Genomic DNA, 22,124 nt, shown 5'->3' on the forward strand with positions numbered 1-22,124 from the left:
GCACCCAATTGGTCTCTTGTTCATGTCGTGCATACTTTTTACCTTGAGTTTTGTGCAAAAAGTAGAGTTCTATTGTTCTTGGGGACGTTCCGGCATTCACTACGCAAGCGTACAGCATCCGATCTGCGCACCAGTGGTATCAGAGCGAAGCTGAGATCAAGAGCTTCCAATCGCTACCCATCTTGTGCAAAGGCGGAGCTCCTGGAACGATCGAGCTCTACAGTCAATCTCATCGCGAACGGTCGATACGGGTGGATTCTTGGTGATCAAGAACCTCTGTTTCCTTCCTCAGATCGCGAAGGACCGGCCTGTAGCAGCGAAGGACCACTCCTACATCCTCTTCTTCAAGTCGTCAAGAAACAGAGATAAGCTCTCATAATCTCAAAAGTTTAAAAGCGTAATCAAGCTTCATAAGCTTGGTTTAAGCTTAAAAAAAGCTTAAACTAATTAAATCGTCAATGGCTGGTATCAGAATATGTCCGCGGAATTTTCGGCGTCAGAAAAAACGCCCCCCCTCCTCCCCACGATTCGACGCTTTTAATTACTAAGCTTAAAAGCTTAGTTACTTAAGCTCTAAATCATATTCAGCTTCACAAACTCTGCAAGTACTGCAAGTCTACAAAGTCTAAATCCTGCAAGTCTGCTAAATCAACCAAGTTTTGCAAGTCCTAGAACTCTGCAAGTCACATAAGTCTGCAACTCTGCAAGTCAGACAAGTCATCTAAAGTCAAAACTGACTTCTGTTCAAAACTCATAGAAGGGCTGTTACTGTGCAAAAACTCTCGAGGGTATGATGCCAGGAGGTATATTTCACGGTGGATTCCATGAGGTTTTACGGTGGATTCCGTAAATTTTGATGACCAGGGCTCATACACAAAGTGGATTCTTTGTGCGAGAAGTTGATGGGGACGCCTATCCTTTTCGGGTGTTTCATTAATTTAGTGTGTACATGGGTGATTCCATAGCGGGTGATTCCACAAAATGCATATTAAATTAATAAACGTTTATGAGTTTAGAGTGCGCACTCGTAATAAATTAAGGTTAGGATTGATTTCTAACCAGTTGATTTATTTATGTAGCTGAAGACTGCTAGGTATTCACTTTTGTCGGTTTAATTGTATTATTTTACTAATGATTGCGAATGCTTCAGTTGATGTGTAGAGATAGCAGTAGTGGCGGAGGAAAGCATTGGAGGATAGCGAGTATTCGATTAATCATTTATATTTTGATGGGCGCATACCTTAGGCATGGCGCCTATATTTTATCGCGCCTATTTATTAAGACGTTGGATATTTATTTATTATTTTGTATGCGAAAGGGCGCACGATTATGTTATTTTTACTTGGACATTGTATTGGATATGCCAGACTCTTTGGGCACTGCCCATTAGCTTTATTTCTATTTTGTGCTAAAGCAAAATCAAAAGCTAAAAGCTTGCTATTTTGTAATTTGGGCTATTATTTGAGCTTGAAGATGATCAATACATAAAATACATGCTTTGTGGAGCGCTCACACAAGGCATGGGGGGAGATTGCACCCAATTGGTCTCTTGTTCATGTCGTGCATGCTTTTTACCTCGAGTTTTGTGCAAAAAATAGAGTTCTATTGTTCTTGGAGATGTTCCGGCATTCACTACGCAAGCGTACAGCATCCGATTTGCGCACTAGTGGTATCAGAGCGAAGCTGAGATTAAGAGCTTCCAATCGCTACCCATCTTGTGCGAAGGCGGAGCTCCTGGAACGATCGAGCTCTACGGTCAATCTCATCGCGAACGGTCGATACGGGTGGATTCCTGGCAATCAAGAACTTCTGTTTCCATCCTCAGATCGCGAAGGACCGGCCTGCAGCAGCGGAGGACCACTCCTACATCCTCTTCTTCAAGTCGTCAAGAAACATAGATAAGCTCTCATAATCTCAAAAGTTTAAAAGCTTAATCAAACTTCATAAGCTTGGTTTAAGCTTAAAAAAAGCTTAAACTAATTAAATCGTCAACGGTTGGTATCAGAATATCTCCGTGGAATTTTCGGCGTCAGAAAAAACGGCCCCCCTCCCCCCACGATTCAACGTTTTTAATTACTAAGCTTAAAAGCTTAGTTACTTAAGCTCTAAATCATATTCAGCTTCACAAACTCTGCAAGTACTGCAAGTCTACAAAGTCTAAATCCTGCAATGCATGCTTTTTACCTTGAGTTTTGTGCAAAAAGTAGAGTTCTATTGTTCTTGGGGATTGTCCGGCATTCACTACGCAAGCATACAGCATCCGATCTGCGCATCAGTGGTATCAGAGCGAAGCTGAGATCAAGAGCTTCCAATCGCTACCCATCTTGTGCGAAGGCGGAGCTCCTGGAACGATCGAGCTCTACGGTCAATCTAATCGCGAACGGTCAATACGGGTGGATTCCTGGTGATCAAGAACCTCTGTTTCCATCCTCAGATCGCGAAGGACCGGCCTGCAGCAGCGGAGGACCACTCCTATATCCTTTTCTTCAAGTCGTCAAGAAACAGAGATAAGCTCTCATAATCTCAAAAGTTTAAAAGCTTAATCAAGCTTCATAAGCTTGGTTTAAGCTTAAAAAAAGCTTAAACTAATCAAATCGTCAACAATTAGTATCAGAATATGTCCGCGGAATTTTCGGCGTGAGAAAAAACGGCCCCCCTCCCCCCCACGATTCGACGTTTTTAATTACTAAGCTTAAAAGCTTAGTTACTTAAGCTCTAAATCATATTCAGCTTCACAAACTCTGCAAGTACTACAAGTCTACAAAGTCTAAATCCTGCAAGTCTGCTAAATCGACCAAGTTTTGCAAGTCGTGGAACTCTGCAAGTCTATAAAGTCTAAATCCTGCAAGTCTGCTAAATCAACCAAGTTCTGCAAGTCCTGAAACTCTGCAAGTATAGCGGGTGATTCCGCAAAATGCATATTAAATTAATAAACGTTTATGAGTTTAGAGTACGCACTCGTAATAAATTAAGGTTAGGATTGATTTCTAACCAGTTGATTTATTTATGTAGCTGAAGACTGCTAGGTATTCACTTTTGTCGGTTTAATTGTATTATTTTACTAACGATTGCGAATGCTTCAGTTGATGTGTAGAGATAGCAGTAGTGGGCGGAGAAAAGCATTGGAGGATAGCGAGTATTCGATTTATCAATTATATTTTGATGGGCGCATACCTTAGGCATGGCGCTTATATTTTGTCGCGCCTATTTATTGAGGCGTTGGATATTTATTTATTATTTTGTATTTGCAAGGGCGCACGATTATGTTATTTGTACTTCGACATTGTATTGGGTATGCCAGACTCTTTGGGCACCGCCCATTAGCTTTATTTCTATTTTGTGCTAAAGCAAACTCAAAAGCTAAAAGCTTGCTATTTTGTAATTTGGGCTATTATTTGAGCTTGAAGATGATCAATACATAAAATACATGCTTTGTGGAGCGCTCACACAAGGCATGGGGGGAGATTGCACCCAATTGGTCTCTTATTCATGTCGTGCATACTTTTTACCTTGAGTTTTGTGCAAAAAGTAGAGTTCTATTGTTCTTGGGGACGTTCCGGCATTCACTACGCAAGCGTACAACATCCGATATGTGCACCAGTGGTATTAGAGCGAAGCTGAGATCAAGAGCTTCCCATCGCTACCCATCTTCTGCGAAGGCAGAGCTCCTGGAACGATCGAGCTCTACAGTCAATCTAATCGCGAACGGTCAATACGGGTGGATTCCTGGCGATCAAGAACCTTTGTTTCCATCCTCAGATCGCGAAAGACCAGCCTGCAGCAGCGGAGGACCACTCCTACATCCTCTTCTTCAAGTCGTCAAGAAACAGAGATAAGCTCTCATAATCTCAAAAGTTTAAAAGCTTAATCAAGCTTCATTAGCTTGGTTTAAGCTTTAAAAAAGCTTAAACTAATTAAATCGTCAACGGCAGGTATCAGAATATGTCCGCGGAATTTGCGGCGTCAGAAAAAACGGCCCCCCTCCCCCCCACGATTCCACATTTTTAATTACTAAGCTTAAAATTTTAGTTACTTAAGCTCTAAATCATATTCAGCTTCATAAACTCTGCAAGTACTACAAGTCTACAAAGTCTAAATCCTACAAGTCTGCTAAATCAACCAAGTTCTGCAAGTCCTGAAACTCTGCAAGTCACATAAGTCTGCAACTCTGCAAGTCAGACAAGTCATCTGAAGTCAAAACTGACTTCTGTTCAAAACTCATAGAAGGGCTGTTACTGCACAGAAACTCCCGGGGGTATGATGCCAGGAGGCATATTTCACGGTGGATTCCGTGCCACTGTGGATTCCATGAGGTTTTAAGGTGGATTCCGTAAATTTTGATGACCGGGGCTCATTCACAAAGTGGATTCTTTGTGCGAGAAGTTGATGGGGACGCCTATCCTTTTCGGGCGTTTCATTAATTTAGTGTGTACATGGGTGATTCCATAGCGGGTGATTCCGCAAAATGCATATTAAATTAATAAACGTTTATGAGTTTAGAGTGCGCACTCGTAATAAATTAAGGTTAGGATTGATTTCTAACCAGTTGATTTATTTATGTAGCTGAAGACTGCTAGGTATTCACTTTTGTCGGTTTAATTGTATTATTTTACTAACGATTGTGAGTACTTCAGTTGATGTGTAGAGATAGCAGCAGTGGCGGAGGAAAGCATTGGAGGATAGCGAGTATTCGATTTATCATTTATATTTTGATGGGCGCATACCTTAGGCATGGCGCCTATATTTTGTCACGCCTATTTATTGAGGCATTGGATATTTATTTATTATTTTGTATGCGCAAGGGCACACGATTATGTTATTTGTACTTGGACATTGTATTGGGTATGCCAGACTCTTTGGGCACCGCCCATTAGCTTTATTTCTATTTTGTGCTAAAGCAAACTCAAAAGCTAAAAGCTTGCTATTTTGTAATTTGGGCTATTATTTGAGCTTGATGATGATCAATACATAAAATACATGCTTTGTGGAGTGCTCACACAAGGCATGGGGGGAGATTGCACCCAATTGGTCTCTTGTTCATGTTGTGCATACTTTTTACCTTGAGTTTTGTGCAAAAAGTAGAGTTCTATTGTTCTTGGGGACGTTCCGGCATTCACTACGCAAGCGTATAGCATCCGATCTGCGTATCAGTGGTATCAGAGCGAAGCTGAGATCAAGAGCTTCCAATTGCTACCCATCTTGTGCGAAGGCGGAGCTCCTGGAACGATCGAGCTCTACGGTCAATCTAATCGCGAACGGTTGATACGGGTGGATTCCTGGTGATCAAGAACCTCTGTTTCCATCCTCAGATCGCGAAGGACCGGCCTGTAGCAGCGGAGGACCACTCCTATATCCTTTTCTTCAAGTCGTCAAGAAACAGAGATAAGCTCTCATAATCTCAAAAGTTTAAAAGCTTAATCAAGCTTCGTAAGCTTGGTTTAAGCTTAAAAAAAGCTTAAACTAATCAAATCGTCAACGATTGGTATCAGAATATGTCCGCGGAATTTTCAGCGTCAGAAAAAACGGCCCCCCTCCCCCCCACGATTCGACGTTTTTAATTACTAAGCTTAAAAGCTTAGTTACTTAAGCTCTAAATCATATTCAGCTTCACAAACTCTGCAAGTACTGCAAGTCTACAAGGTCTAAATCCTGCAAGTCTGCTAAATCAAGCAAGTTTTGCAAGTCCTGGAACTCTGCAAGTCACATAAGTCTGCAACTCTGCAAGTCAGACAAGTCATCTGAAGTCAAAACTGACTTCTGTTCAAAACTCATAGAAGGGCTGTTACTGCGCAGAAACTCCCGGGGGTATGATTCCAGGAGGCATATTTCACGGTGGATTCCATGCCACGGTGGATTCCGTGAGGTTTTACGGCGGATTCCGTAAATTTTGATGACCGAGCTCATACACAAAGTGGATTCTTTGTGCGAGAAGTTGATGGGGACGCCTATCCTTTTCGGGCATTTCATTAATTTAGTGTGTACATGGGTGATTCCATAGCGGGTGATTCCGCAAAATGCATATTAAATTAATAAACGTTTATGAGTTTAGAGTGCGTACTCGTAATAAATTAAGGTTAGGATTGATGACAAGAGGACTCTTTGCATCGTTGCTGCAATGGCGCACCATTCAGATCACCTGTAGGAGAGGGAGTGGGTAACAATGATTAGAGGAGCCCTAGTGGAGGTGGTCCTGGTGGTGGCCTTCACCTTGCTTAGTAGCATCGACAGCAGATCAATGGTGTGACCTTAGGTGACGGGTAAGAAGGTTATACTATTTAGTATTCATGGTTGCAGGCGGCATCAGAATGCGTGTAGGATCCCAGCAAGCTCCCTCTCTCCAAATGGCAACAGACAAAACGCACAGATGGACGCGGAGAGAGAGAGAGAGAGAGAGAGAGAGAGAGAGAGAGAGAGAGAGAGAGAGAGAGAGAGAGAGAGAGAGAGAGAGAGAGAGAGAGAGAGAGAGAGAGAGAGAGATCATCCAACCAACAATACTCCCCTCCCTCATTCCTCTTTAGCCTCTCCCATGCCCCTTGGCTATCCAAGATTGCAAACACTCTAACTCGTTGTCCCAAAGGCAATGGCATAGTAGCTAACACTTGGATTCATAATCATAAGGTTGTTGGTTCAAGTTGTTCAGTGCATCATTTAGTTGGACACCTTATTCGTGTATGTTTGGGGTTTTGCTCACTCAAACACTTGGTTGATCTGCCTCCTTGCTAGGGCCACTAAGGAGGACGATTCCAATGCGATCAAGTTTTGTTGTTCATTTTTCTTGTAAGTTATCCTATTTGCACCTAGAAAAATGCCAATGTGGCTTTTGCTCAATCTCTCAACTAATGTTTGGATGGGAGGTGTCCCCGTTGCTTGGATGTATGTACATTACCTTGAGAAATAAAAGCACTCGAGCCTCTAATACAAAAGCATGCCTAGCCCCTTAGAAATGTACATAGGAAACTTGTAAAGACCTTGGCCCTCTCTCCCCTAAGATCTAATGCCCCCCTTAGGGGTGCAATTTGAAATACCCTAATCCTCTTTATGTCCTTTAGTCATCCAGTGCCCAGAAGCCCTTATTGCTTGCCTCAAAAAACCTAGATCCCCTCACTCCCTTAAGGCTTCAGGTCATATCCCCTCAAAAAAACAAAACAAAACAAAACCTAGTAGGGCAAACATTCTAATCTGCCCCCTTGCCCCACCCCAAAGAAAAAGAAAAATCCTAAGGCTAGCAATTCAAATGCCCTAATCTTGCACCCCTCCTAGACTTAACAGCCCCCCAGGAAGTCATAATGCATCCCTCCCTTGCCCCATAACAAAAGCCTTTAACTCCCCACCCAAAAAAATGTAAAAGCTTCCATAATCTTCTAAAAGCTTTATTTCTAAACTAGTATCCACCCTAGCCCAACATGACCTAAGGCAAAAACCCTTCTAAAAGCTTTATTTCTAAATTAGCATCCACCCTGCCCCAACATGACCCAAGGTAAAAACCCTTCTTGCCACCCTTAAGCCTTAATGCCCCCTCCCAACCTCAAGCTGAGAAAACCCTAAGTCTACTACCCTTGAGTCCCCAAAGTTAAGATTGTAAAAGACAAGAATAAGCATTTATGAGCAAGTCAATTTATACAAAAAATCAATAAGTGCAAAATATGTATCATTGGGTAAGCTTGACCTCCGAGAGAGAGAGAGAGAGAGAGAGAGAGAGAGAGAGAGAGAGAGAGAGAGAGAGAGAGAGAGAGAGAGAGAGAGAGAGAGAGAGAGAGAGAGAGAGAGAGAGAGAGAGAGAGAGAGGGGGGGGGGGGGGGCTTAGTTGTCTTTATGGTAGAGTGGTTGGCCTTCACCTATGTTGCATTACTTTTTAAAAGCCTTGTTCTATACAAGCTAAGTACAAATCCCATTCTTGAAGAGTGTTCCCTCAACCAATACCTCTTAACATCTCTAAGGAAGCTACCACAAAGTAGGCTAGGGTTCATGAGCAATTAATTAATTATTACCAATACATTCTTTATTTGGGAGGTTCAAGATGTGTTGGAAACTCAACATGCCTTATGCAGGTTGAGGTCCTCCCTTAGCCACAATCAAAATTATCATGACCAGGGAACACTTTAGTTATTATCAATATATTCTTTCAAATTTAAATTTAGGATGTTCCAGGTGTGTTAGAGGGTCGAAAGACCATGTGGAGGTTTGGGTTGTTCCTATCAGAATTATAAAAGATAAAAGCCTAGATTAAAAGGTTTTTACACATGTATCTAGAAGGAGTATTTTCATTTTTATTTTTTGGTTAGTCATTGATTTTAGGTTTTTCAAAAAATTGATACGTAAATTTTTACCTCGCTACTAGTTTGACAAGGTAGCTCAACATGGCATTGACTTGATGTAGCTTGATGATGTTGTGTTGAAAACTCTACATAGGTTACTCCAGATTGGCAGTAACCTTGCTTCAACAATAGCTCAACCTAGCAAGTAATACCTTAATTGTAATTTTCAATAGCTCAACGATAAGATAACATGGCTCAATGATTATAGCTTTATACAATCCTTGATGTATAAATTGGTATATTGATGATGATATATCCATGCTTGGATATTGCCTCAACAATGCACTATATATTGCTCAATGTTGAATAGCTCGAGGATGGCACACTAGCAAGCTGATTCAAATGATGATGATGTAACAACACCTTGATGTCCTATTGATACCATGATAATTGCAAAAGTCAATAATGCGTTAATTAGCACCTCAATTTTAGTTGAAAACGCCTCATTAATGGATCATAAGAATACCTTGATGGTGCGTAACATGCCTTAATCATGTGGCAACTACACTGGTATAGGTAGAAAGCATTGATGGTCAATCGTATCTTTATCTCAATGATAAGTGTTACAAAACGAACATTGTGAATATCTTCACTATCAAGTCTTGAAATTCAAGTGTTGCAAGGGATGAAGCTCATTCCAATGCTCAATTTTGAAGCTTTCGGAAAAAAATTAATGTTGTATGATTGTCAATATAAGCGTCAAAATAACTTATAGCTAATTATAACACTCATAGTGGCATGTTTTAAAAATATTTTCTAGTATATATATTGATAATAGTGCTAAGACTAGTAAAAATCAATAACTATATTTAATTAATAATTAGTAGTGATAGAATGTATTATTCACAATTTTAATTTAACTATTTTAATTAATGATAGTTAAATTATAATTTAAAAGTTATAATTCATTGGATAACTAGTTTAGTTTACTTCATAGCAGTCACTAATTTGTGTTTAGAATCAATGTAGTTGCCATATTCCTGATCATAGGCTTGACTATAGTAAAGGCAATGGTGATCTTCATAAGGATGATCATTGTTAAGGTTAGAAGCTTCTTTCAAATCTATGTTTAAATCACAACCTACATTTGCAATGTTGAGTATAAAGAAAAGTAAAGAAAAGTAAAGAAAAGCAATGAAAAGTGCATATATTCTTGAAAGACGGGGGAATGGCACCTTCCCCCATAACTATAAAATAATAAAGTGACTTGTACTAGTTCTTTGACATGCTACTTGTGTAGCATGTTCACATCCTTTTGAGTGTTATTTTTATACTTTTGTAAAGTTATAAGTTAATTCTTAATCAACCAAAAAAGACATGTCAAAATCATTGCATCTTATACTTTGGCAAAGTAACTTAGTTTATGTTTTATATTTTACAATGTACTCTTCAATAAGAGAACGTCTTAAGCTACACGACAAGTTTCTAGCCAAATCTTATTGGCTTCAAAAACTTGCGAGTGTTGTTCACCTCATGAATAGTTTGAAACCTAGATTCAATTTGCCTATATATGACTAAAATCAACTTCAATTAGATAAGTTCAATATGAATGTAAATAGTTGTAGTTATTCGATAAACTTATTGCATGTATTAGTATTACACTCAAACTATGCAGTAGTTATCTTTGATGATACATCAACTAAACATGGTGAAAACATTCTAAACCAAGTAATTTTTTCAAATATAAATATCAATATTTAACCGTAGATTATTGATGCTGTCATGAATAAACACACTTTCTTAACTAATAGAATACACAATAACAATGAGCTCTATGCACATGCCAAATCGTAGGGCCTCATTAAAGTCTTGTAGGAAACCGAAAACTATGGCTTTCAGAAAAACATCACTAAACCATGTGATGTAAGCTAGTATGATATATACAAATTGGACTAATCTTGGACAATCAAACGTGTGTGTTGCAAATTGGTATGATGTATACAAATTGGACTAGTCTTGGGCAATAGAATGTGTGAATTGCAACTTTTTAAAAATTGGAATAAACTTGGGTAATCGAACATGCAAGCATAATCGGCATACCACCAATATGTGCAACTTGTGAAGTATTCATGATACAACATCATACCATCATCTCACAAAAAGAGTGCTGGATATATGGAAGAAATATAAATTTCAATGTCTCTCTCAAGCATGATCCTTATCCTTGCATGCCAACAACACAAGATGAGCATCATGATAAGGAAATATGGATCGTGTCATGCAAACAAAGATTTGAACAAGAACATAATCACCTTGTTGTTGGATTGTGCAAAAGAAGATTCTCTGTGCCAATATGTTGCAACCACAACTTTTGAGCATAATCGATATGTCGATCATGATATCTAGAACAAGACTAGTGATCGCAAACAGAATGTTAGATCGATGATTGATTCTTGACAATCCTTTGGTGTCTTGGAATGATGCACCATCCACTCAGCTATCTACCACACTTAATTTAATAGAACATCTGCATCGAAAAATAGACCTTTAAGAGCTGAGTAAGCAATCAATTGAAAGAATTTTATTTCAATTTTAGAAATACACAATGAGAATTCCTCATTCAACACAATGCTATTTACTAGAACCTGGCTACACGTTGTGTTAATAGTTAAAAGCAGAGTTATGAAAGTTGAAAATTACGAAGTATAAAACCCTCCGTTCTCAAAACGAAGTTACTATAGTTAGGAGATGTCCAAATCGCTGTTAACGCTGTTGGATCGCGTTCGCATTACAGCTTAGAGAGTCACATTCTAATTGCCAGTCGAGCGATGGCGGAAGACGCTCCTGATACGAAGTCACAGACAAAGCCAAAGAAGTTGAATGTCAAGGCGAAGAATATCACTAAGAAGAAGGGCAAGCAGAGGAACAAGCAGCGTTCCAGCAGGCCTGAGGCGCAATCCGAGAGCTTGTTCGGCTCTATCCCTTGGAAAAACGTTACACCTGATGATCCCACTGCAATCCTCGCGGGTTGTGATGAAGGGGGTAAGAGCTCCCCATTTTCGACAAGCTATTTTGCGTGCAAAGCTAGGATTCAACTTGTTTGCCATGTGATTTAACCAATTCTCACCATTTCCATTGAGGAAATCCCGACTTATTGTGCTCGCAAAGAGGAAAAATTTTAAATACATACGAGGTTCAAAAGACAATATTTTCCTTTAGGTAGATGGAGATTATTACTGGGCAATCTTTGCGGCACATTGTCACCTGCTTGTGCTGTTCTTTTGGTAGTAAGCTTTCACTCACCATCTCTGTGTGCAGGATTCATGTGTCTTGAAGAAGTTGATGGTGACTTTTATTCCCAACTTAGCAATAGTGTTGAAGAATGGTCTGCTAAAGATTCACTTAAAGATGGTAATGTCGAATTGGCTCCTACTGACAACATAATCCAGCCCAAGAGGTCAAAGAAAAGGAAGAAGAAAAATAAAGAAAAGGTGCAAGATGAAGTGGAAAAGACACAAGGAAGCAGGAAAAAGACCAAAAAAATAAATGGGGATCTCTCCCATAATGAGGCCAAGGTGGACGAAGTGGTTGACTGCACCTTGGCACAAACAGGTATTGATCCTTAGTGCTTGAGTTACTTTGAAATGAGGGTCTGTCTTTTGGAAAAGATATATATTGTTTGTGTGTTCATGTGGTCAATAAAGTGAGAAACATATAATCTAATTCAAAGCTTTGTAGATACTTATTATAGTGACATGGTTTGTCAATGAAGAGATGAAAAGCCCAATTTTATGGTTTGTCTTACACTCTCTAAATAGTAAGTTTAAGCATATCTAACAAGCTAGTTATGTTGCATGGCTTGCACACACTTCACTTGCATATCTAACATTTTGTTTGTCCTCACTGTCATGTTTATCTCATTATCTATGTTAAGCATATTTCTTTTGATATGTCCACTTACAAGTGTTTCTTTTTTTTCTATAGAGAATAAAATTCTATTATGGATAGACACCGTGGAGAATGTCCATGAGGTAAAATATATACAATACAAGGAAAGCCTTGTAGAGAGTAGCTAAGTATATCATAAGTATAATGATTGAGTTGGTAACCAATTTGCCAGACCATACAAGGAGTCATACTCAAATGAAATAGAAGGTACAATGTCAAGTTTACCTGTGGATGTACATCTACAGCCTTCCTTATTGAAATTAACATATTCAAACTGATCATGATCGAGATCCTGCACATCCAAAGAGAAACAATGAAGGGTTTTGTTTCATATGACTCAAAGCAGTTATATGAAGTTGACACTAGGCTTGGCTGTGATGAAAAGATGGGTCGCTAGTCGTCCAGAATTCAATATGCCCTCCCCGAGGGGAGTGGTGGCCATCCTCACCATCAGACTTTGATTGATGTGCTTTAAAGGGGTGTAGTCAAGATATTTGATACACATGATTTTTCTAAACTCCTTCTTCATGATTCGCCTACATTTGGTGAAAAAGGCAAAGAAAATGATGCATTGTCCTCTCATTGGGGCTAGAGAATCTTGAAAGGCTCTAGAGCTTCTCAAGGGGAAGGACTCTATGTCATTGTGATTTGGTTATGTGTTGTTTGTGTATCTCACATAAACCAAGCCTCCACGATAGCTGTAGGGTACTCTTTAGTAGAGCACTTGCTTTGATACCATGTGAAGATATGCTAGGGTTTGCACTAAGAAAACACAAAATGTATGAGCATGACTAAAACACAACAACTTAAGACAAAAATGCAAGCACTCAAATAGAGAAGAAAGATAGCTTTGAAGCAAATGAAGGAATGTGTATACAAGATGCTCAAGGGCAAAGCTATTGAACAGCTGATGACTTGTGGGAGTGGGCTGAGGGAGTAGTCGGAGAGTGACGTCCATTGGAGACTGATCTTGAGGTGCTGTGACCACCACTTGGAGCAGGCAGGCAGCGTACAGCAGCCTGTACTACATGTCGGGCTGACAAATACCTCAAGGGGAAGGGTCGCCACATGATGTTGTTGGACAAAAAATGCGGTAGTTCCAGCACCAAATTTGATCAGGGCAGCAGCTGGGAAGGCCATAACAGGGGTTGTAGCTGTCATAGAGTTTTTCCAGAGCAGTGCACGATGGACAGCAGCCTGTTGCCTGGCTGAAGATGACCAAAATGCAGGTAGAGCTGGTCCCATATGAGGGGCAGGATGATGACATCTGCAGAAAACAGCAAAATGCAGCTGCGGGTATCCTCTAGGGGGTTGGCAGCAGCTCATATCATGGCCCCTAGCTGTAGAGGAGGTGGTAGTAGTCGTTGGCGGAGAGGACAGCCATGTGCTGATGAGGGCTGATGGCTGGAATGGAACGGGATGGAGTGAATGAAGTGGCATGCCGAGTGACTGAGCACACCATCTATTTATAGATGAGGAATCTACCAAAGTGTGAGAGTTGCTTTAAAGTTTGAGTTTTGGGGCTGTTTTAATGAGCTAATCCAGGTTTAATGAGAAATGCTCCCTTTTTAGCTTAACATTACCCCTATCACGATTGGAGGATTTTAGGATTTAGTTCTAGGAGCGGAACCTGCCTCAAAGGTGTGAACATATGCTAGGTTTTCATGAAGAAAACACAATTAAAAAAAAAAAAGGCAAAATGCAAAATGCAAAAAGAGAATAAAGATTACTTTGAAGTAAATGAATGCTGTAAATGAATGAAAGAGTATACAGGATGCTCAAAGGTAGAGCTGTTGGACAGCTGATGCCTCTCGTGGGCAGGTTGAGGGAGTAGTTGGAGAGTGATGTCCACGAGAGATGGATCTTGAGGGTTGTGACCACTGGTTGGAGTTGAGATGGGTTGATGGGGACCTCCAAGAACTAGGTGGTGTCATGTAGTTTAGGAAAACAGTGGTTGAAAACTTTGAGAAGAACCATTAATGAAAGTATCCTGGCTGAATTCTTATGGGATCATATATGACTTGACCACATGATGAATGCATACAATGTTTGACAATCTGTCATGAAGTTTAGGTATGTTTCATACCTTAGTTGGTGGAGAAAAATCACGAGCCTCCAATTAGATGAGAAGGGGGACTCCACCTACAATAGAGGCATGTTTTTCAAAAAAAGCAAATTGTGTTTGGGGGGGGGGAGAACATGGACTGCTGTCTAGGGCAAATTTGTGCATGGTTTTTTTCAGTAGTAGACGTGGATTTGGGAAAGCTTACATGTAAGAGGGTTTCTCATGATTAGGAGGGAAGAGAGGAGCATACTTCATGTGAAGATAGAAGGATACGAGGACTTACACTTCTGTATACAGAGGGAAACAGGGCAGCACCGTTGTTATACAGGTTCTCTTACAATTACATACTTATGAATGTCTTGTTTTGAGAAGATCAAGTAGACTGTTTTGAAGCCTTCTTATCATAGTAACATGGAATAGGGGACGGGGACAGGGAACAGCCAAAAGTAGGGAATGGGGGTGGGACTGTGGAGGCGACGGCATACATAAATAGCATTTTAAAATGTATGCATGTGATGTGGTGGGTGGATATGACTTCATACAAGAGTATGTTGATTTTGTATGTGTATTTGTGACAAAAGGGGAAGTCCTTGAAAACCCCACCAAAAAACCACCCCCCTAAAAGACCTCCTCCACCGCCACCTAGCCCCCCCCCCGCCCCCCCAACAATAGATGTGGAACCGACCAAAGTGTGAGAGTTGCTTTAAAGTTTGAGTTTTGTGGCTGTTTAAATGAGCTAATCCAGGTTTAATGAGAAATGCTCCCTTTTTAGCTTAACATTACCCCTATCACAATTAGAGGATTTTAGGATTTAGTTCTAGGAGCGGAACCTGCCTCAAAGGTGTGAACATATGCTAGGTTTTCATGAAGAAAACACAATTAAAAAAAAAGGCAAAATGCAAAATGCAAAAAGAGAATAAAGATTACTTTGAAGTAAATGAATGAAAGAGTATATAGGATGCTCAAAGGTAGAGCTGTTGGACAGCTGATGCCTCTCGTGGGGGCAGGTTGAGGGAGTAGTTGGAGAGTGATGTCCACGAGAGATGGATCTTGAGGGTTGTGACCACTGGTTGGAGTTGAGATGGGTTGATGGGGACCTCCAAGAACTAGGTGGTGTCATGTAGTTTAGGAAAACAGTGGTTCAAAACTTTGAGAAGAACCATTAATGAAAGTATCCTGGCTGAATTCTTATGGGATCATATATGACTTGACCACATGATGAATGCATACATTGTTTGACAATCTGTCATGAAGTTTAGGTATGTTTCATACCTTAGTTTGTGGAGAAAAATCACGAGCTTCCAATTAGATGAGAAGGGGGACTCCACCTAAAATAGAGGCATGTTTTTCAAAAAAAGCAAATTGTGTTGGGGGGGGGGGGGGGAGAACATGGACTGTTGTCTAGGGCAAATTTGTGCATGGTTTTTTTCAGTAGTAGACGTGGATTTGGGAAAGCTTACATGTAAGAGGGTTTCTCATGATTAGGAGGGAAGAGAGGAGCATACTTCATGTGAAGATAGAAGGATACGAGGACTTACACTGCTGTATACAGAGGGAAACAGGGCAGCACCGTTGTTATACAGGTTCTCTTACAATTACATACTTATGAATGTCTTGTTTTGAGAAGATCAAGTAGACTGTTTTGAAGTCTTCTCATCATAGTAACATGGAATAGGGGACGGGGACAGGGAACAACCAAAAGTAGGGAATGTGGGTGGGGCTGTGGAGGCGACGGCATACATAAACAGCATTTTAAAATGTATGCTTGTGATGTGGTGGGTGGATATGAATTCATACAAGAGTATGTTGATTTTGTATGTGTATTTGTGACAAAAGGGGAAGTCCTTGAAAACCCCACCAAAAAACCACCCCCTAAAAGACCACCTCCAAGTTTGGAACTTGTTTCTCCCTGCTTTAATCTTTATTTACTTGAGTCCTTGTGACTTTTGGCCAAGGGTGGAAAATCCTCTAATATCTTTGGTAAACCCGATGCAAAAGGCTAAAGAAAGAGTTTTGCAAGTGGGGGATAATATAGTGTAATCGGATGACATAAGGCAATTGCTTCAAACCTTCAATATGCATTTGTAGCAACAACAATAGTACTAGCAATAATAGTTGCAGCTACAACAGTAACAACAACAACAATAACAACAACAAATTTGCTGCTACTAAGCTTGAATCAATTGTGACAAAAGCATTACAAGTTGTAGAAAATCAAGTGAAAATTTTTGATGGCAGGAATATATCAAAGTATTTGAAGGTCTATGCAAAGAAATTGAAAACTTTTGGGGTTCTTGTGAACCAACTGGGTTGTTATTTTGTGCGAGTTGTGGCTCATAAACTCAAGCAGCACATAAATGAAATTTATGCAGTTCAAGAAACCACATGGGATGAGCACTAGAATAAGAATACTTTATAGAAGATGCAAGGTTGGTCACAAAGAGAATCTTCTTAGAGTGGGTTGCCAAGCCCAACAAAGGATTGGCTATAACAGAGTTGCTTCATGAATTTGAGTAGAGATATGCCTAGTTGGATGATACAATGCAGTAATCTTTTGAATAAAAAATGATTGATTTGTTTATTTAGTTGGCAAACTTTGCACTTCAATAGAGTCTTGAGTTGCTTTTGGAGGATAAAATTGCAAGAATTGAAGTTAGAATGGAAAGATGTAAAAGATGTTGTGTCTATGATGGTGAAGTGACAAAGGAGAAGGGCAAAGAGCATGTTGGTGGTATTCCTTCACATGCAAATAAGGCGAATGGGCAAATAGGTAAACAATTGGTCATTACTGTGTCTTCGGTGAAGGATGATGTAATGAATGACTTGGTGAAAGCTATGTGAGACTTACAACTGAAATTTGGCCAACTGAAAGATATATGCTCACGCAAATCCTCCAAAGCAACTTGGGATATTTTGGAGCGCATATTTGCAGCTTGTAATGAAGCCAAAATCTCCTACTTATGGAGAGAATTGGCTAACTAACAGATAGATGAGTGTGACAACATGATTGATTACCTCCATGCTTGCAGAATATCCATGAGTAGCTATTGAATATTGATGAGGTTATTTTGGATGCAAAAACAGTGAATGTCACTTTGAACTCACTCCCTAAGTGTTATCTTGGTTTCCACACCTTGCTGAATTTATCTTTTGGGGGGGGGGGGGGGGGGGGGAAGTGGCCTTTTACTTTGTGGAGTTGGACTGCCTCTTATTACAAGAGGAATAGATTGAAGGAAATGTTGCTATAAGGTCACGCAATGTTACCATACTTTCTAAATATAAGGGTAAGGGCAAAGCAAAGCAATTTGTAAAAAATCAGCAAAAGGCTGATTTGGGACAGCAATCAAACAAGGTTGCTCAAGAGACAGAGATGACAAAGAAAAAGGAGAAATGCCACTATTACAAGAAACTAGGATATTATATTGATGAATGTAGGAAAAGGTTAGCCAAGGAGAAGAAAAAGGATTCCGATTTGGTTGTTTAGGAGACATCTGCCACTTGGTCTTTGGATCGGGATGCTATAGCCAACTTTGTAGAGAAGAACTACTCTTTCTTAACATGCAATTATGACACATCCATGGCTGATAGTGCATGTAATGTTGTTGAGACGCAACATACTTGGTATTTTGATAGTGGGGCATCTAGGTACATTACTTCATGGAAGTGTTTGCTGACATCTTTGCATTCAGCCCTCATAGGGAAGCATGTTATGTGTGCTCACATCTTTGCATTCAGCCTAGCATTGGTCAGTGTTGATCATTGTTGCAAATGGTTTAGATTTCATGCTTCTTGATGTTTTGTTTGTGCTTGTATCACAAAGATCGTATTGTCCATTTGAGCTTTTAATAAACATGGATTTCAGGTCATCTTTGAGGATGACAAGTGTGTTGTTAGAGATAGAGAGATGGATTATGCTCTTTGATTGTTAGGTACCTTGTATAAGAGCCTATTTTTGCTGGACACATATGAGAGTTCTCATGATGCTTTGGCAGTTAGCACTCTTATGCTTGCCATGTAGAATGCGGAGCTTTGGCACTCTATTCTATGGTCACATGAGCTTTGGTAGTCTCATGACTTTCAAGAGATGTCAAATGATAGATGCTTTGCCTACTTTGGATGCCCCACCTCCCCATGCTTGTGAGAATTGCATTCTTGGAAAAATGCACAAATTTGCTTTTAAGAAGGATGATGGAGTGCGTGCTGTCTGGAAATTGCAGCTCATTCACTTTGATATGTGTGGTCCTATGAGAACTAGAGCACTTGGTGGTCATTTGTATTTTGTTACATTTATTGATGATGACTGCTCTAGGTGCACGGGTGTATGGTTTGAAGGCAAAATTAGGTGTGTTTATGCACTTCAAACACTTGGTGGCGAAATGGGAAGTAGAAATAGGTCTAAAGATGCAGACTCTACGCATAGATAGAGGGGGGAGTATATGTCTCCTGCATTTGAGACATTTTTGCTTGAGTATGGCATTATGCATCAATCCACTGTGAGGATGACACCTCAACACAATGGATTGGTTGAAATAAAGAGTCACACGCTCATGGAGATGACTAGATGCGGACTACAAGGACATTGAAATCAGGTTCTCTCCGAGGCACCTTGGTGGTGGCTTGCTCACCCATTGCTTGGGTACCCATGGTTCTATTTTGGTGGTTCTATGTTGTATAGGCTAGGATGAGTCATTATCATTGTATCATTGTATTGTATTAGATCACCTAGGATCTGAGAGAGGGCGTCGTTAGTATTGTTAGCTCATGTGTGAGTCTATGCATGCTAGATTGGGTTGGACATGATTATTTAGGATTTTATTTGGCATTTTATATGTCATTATTTTGTCATTTTTGGCATTTTATGGCTGGCCAACTAACATTAAATGTTGGTCGACTTGTAGCCATTTATGGCATTCTTTTGGCCTATTTATTCAAGCTCCTCCTCCACAGTCTATTATTCATCACTTGCAAATCTAGTGCATACCTTGGTGGAGAGAGCAGTTGGTGCTAGTGCCCATGTGACCAATGACTCACTGTTGTATGCGACTATCTCCTGTTTGGTTATGGATTCCATTTTCTAAGCATACTTTTAGTTCTCTTCTTTGCAATGTTCTCTTTCTTTCTCTTCTATCTTGTGTTCAGTAGTTTATTTCAGCACGGGTTTATGCCTCCATTGTTGCATCGCTTCTGACACCATCTGGGGATTCAATTCCAAAACTATCATGGCATCTTCATGTTGCAATCACAATATGTGGATAAGCTTTTGCATAGGTTTAATATACAAGATTGCAAGCCTATGTGCACTCCTATAGAGCCAACACTTAAGCTTTCCATGTATGATGATGAAGAGATGTCTGAAGTTGCAATTTATAGCCAGGCTGTTGGTTGTCTTATTTATCTTTGCAACACGCGTCTTGACACGTAGTATATAGTATCTCGGGTGAGCAGGTTTATGCACATGCCACAGTCCATGGACAGTACATTGGTAAGCTGTCAAACAGATCTTTAGATATTTGCAAGGTACTCAGTCTTGTGCTTTATTATTTCCCCGGGGGGCAGGGGGACTTGCATGTATAGGCTTACAGTGATTCAAATTGGATTAGTGATTCAAACACTAGGTAGTCTACTAATGGACATTGTTTCTTTTTGGATTGTTTATGCATTTCATCGCTAAGTAAGAAACAACCTATAGTGGTTACCTCGTCTTGTGAGGCTGAGTATAGGACAGCCTTCATGGCAACAGTGGAATGTCTATGGTTGCGTAGATTGTTGGCTAATCTACAGATTTCTTTGGAGGGTCATATACCCATTCTTTTTGATAGTTAAAAGTGCTATTGCAGTGGCATCGAATCATATGTTTCACACTTGCAGGAACCACATTGAGGTACATTGCCATGATGTCAGAGAGAGATTCTATGCAAGAGAGATTAGTTTGATGTATGTCTTTACACAGGAGAATGTTACAGACATTTTCACCAAAGCACTTTCTCGTGATAAGTTTGAGGCTTTTCAAAAGTTCTTGAACTTGCTATCCTTTGGTGATTGAACTTCTTGTACTACCACATTGGCACTGTAGGGGGGCGTTAGAATTTGCAATTCCCAAATATTTAGTTAGTTTGTTTATAGTGTGAACACAACTACATCAAAAAGTTGTGTCACCACTTTTAGAGTTAGTTCTAGGGTTAAATTAAATCTAGTTGAGTTAGGGATGGATCTAACTTAAGGCCTATTGTCCTTTCATTCTAGCTTTCTAGAACTTGCATCTTTTGAGTGTGGAACTGCTGCCCACTCTTGCTAATTGTCTTGTGTTCTCTCTCTCTCTCTCTCTCTCTCTCTCTCTCTCTCTCTCTCTCCATTTCCAAGAAAGGACCCTGAGATATCAATCGATGTTGAAGGCAAAAGTTGTAATAACTTATACTGGACAGATATTGGGTGGTCCCTAGTGTTAGTTTTGGCTTAGGGCATTCATTTGACCAATAAGTAGCAGTGGTGACACTTGGAACCAGGTATTGATCAATAAATTAATGCGAGTTCAAGGAAAGGTCATATAGGAAGACCTATTGAGAAGCTACCTCTTTGTGTGCACACCATAACTGTACCTCACAGCACCTAGACAATTCACATTTTGTTTGATATTTTGTTTTCCTTTAGACATATTTCTTACTCAGGACAGTCTGGACTATGTTAGTAAGGAAAGGCAAAAATCACCTAAGCTGCTTTTGCAAAATTTCTTCATTCCTTTCTACTGCAGCTTAGGACTTTGCTGTAATGAAAACTAATGTGTGATGTTCAACATGTTTGTTTTTTGCCAACTACCTATGAAGAAATTTCTGGGAACCTGCACTGGTATTTTATACACTGTAGTGACAAACATTGGTTCCCAGGATGCTTGTTTTTTTGCTATATTGCATTTCTCGAGGGATTTTCAGGCTTCAGCGTATGTCTCATTGGTGTGGGAAATTTGAATTTGTGGCAAACCCTTCACTTCAAATTTCTTTTAATGTTCGAGCCAGCAACTCTTTGATGTAAAGCAAGTCTTGCTCCCAAGTAACATTTGAAGGCTATGTAGTTTTGAAATTGCTATATTTCTTATAACCAACAGTTGAAGGCTATGTTTTTATGCTATCTCAGACTACAAAACAGGAACTGTGTAATTGTATGGCTTTATTTCTTGCAATTTCACAGCAATGTGGAAATATAACGTGTTCTTTGGTTGTTGGCAAATTTTCCAGACAAGGTGACAAGGTGTTCCTCAACTGAGGCACAGGTCCTTAATAGAGATGAGGACTTGTCAAACGACACAGAATGTGAAAAGACTTTAGTAGATGGTCTACCAGCCTGGGCAGAGCTGCGGCTTCATTGGAAGATACTCAAAGCACTTGCTGGTTTAAATTTTACCCAGCCTACCCTCATTCAAAAGTCTTGCATTCCTGCTGCAGCTCACCAAGGAAAGGTAGGTGGAGGATCAAAGGATTTTCCTATGTCCCGTTTGTGGCTGTCTGGCTAAATGTCATGTAGCAAAGTGATTATGATTGAAATTGCTTGTGATTGTTACCTGACCTTTGTTGTCTATTGCATAATGCTCGTGTTCCATTTGATGAAAATGGTGTGGCCGACGTATGAAAAGCAGAACGCAGACAGCAGAAGAGATGAATGGCAAATAATTTCGTTGTTTTGTTGTTGCCTGATTTATTTATACAGAATGAATAGGCATGACTCTTGACTCTTGAGTCTTGACACTGCACCCGACCCTTGATAAAACGTCTTTTTGCAACATTCAAATCCCTTACTTTTTGCGGCTTGGCAAGTTTTACAGATCCCCTTCTCATATACAACAGGTCTAGCATGTCATATTTAAA

At 40.0% G+C, this 22,124-nt stretch overlaps 1 protein-coding gene across 2 annotated transcripts in view; it reads left to right on the forward strand.

Moving 5' to 3' along the window:
* The first annotated feature begins 10,983 nt into the window (after positions 1–10,983).
* Positions 10,984–22,124, forward strand: part of LOC148012585 (P-loop containing nucleoside triphosphate hydrolases superfamily protein) — a 77,198-nt gene continuing 66,057 nt past the window's right edge. The window contains exons 1-3 of one of the 2 annotated variants that reach the window (XM_087669415.1): positions 10,984–11,297; positions 11,574–11,867; positions 21,498–21,718. In XM_087669415.1, coding sequence (XP_087525541.1) covers positions 11,084–11,297; positions 11,574–11,867; positions 21,498–21,718 — 729 coding nt within the window. In that variant the 5' untranslated portion in view covers positions 10,984–11,083. Of the gene's footprint in view, positions 11,298–11,573; positions 11,868–21,497; positions 21,719–22,124 lie in introns of those variants that run through there. The other variant, XM_087669416.1, reaches the window with a different exon arrangement.

This window comes from Lygodium microphyllum, chromosome 27 (genome assembly GCF_053477565.2).
Source record: "Lygodium microphyllum isolate KBCC chromosome 27, Lygodium_microphyllum_v1.1.10, whole genome shotgun sequence".
In the NCBI taxonomy this organism is placed as follows: domain Eukaryota; kingdom Viridiplantae; phylum Streptophyta; class Polypodiopsida; order Schizaeales; family Lygodiaceae; genus Lygodium; species Lygodium microphyllum.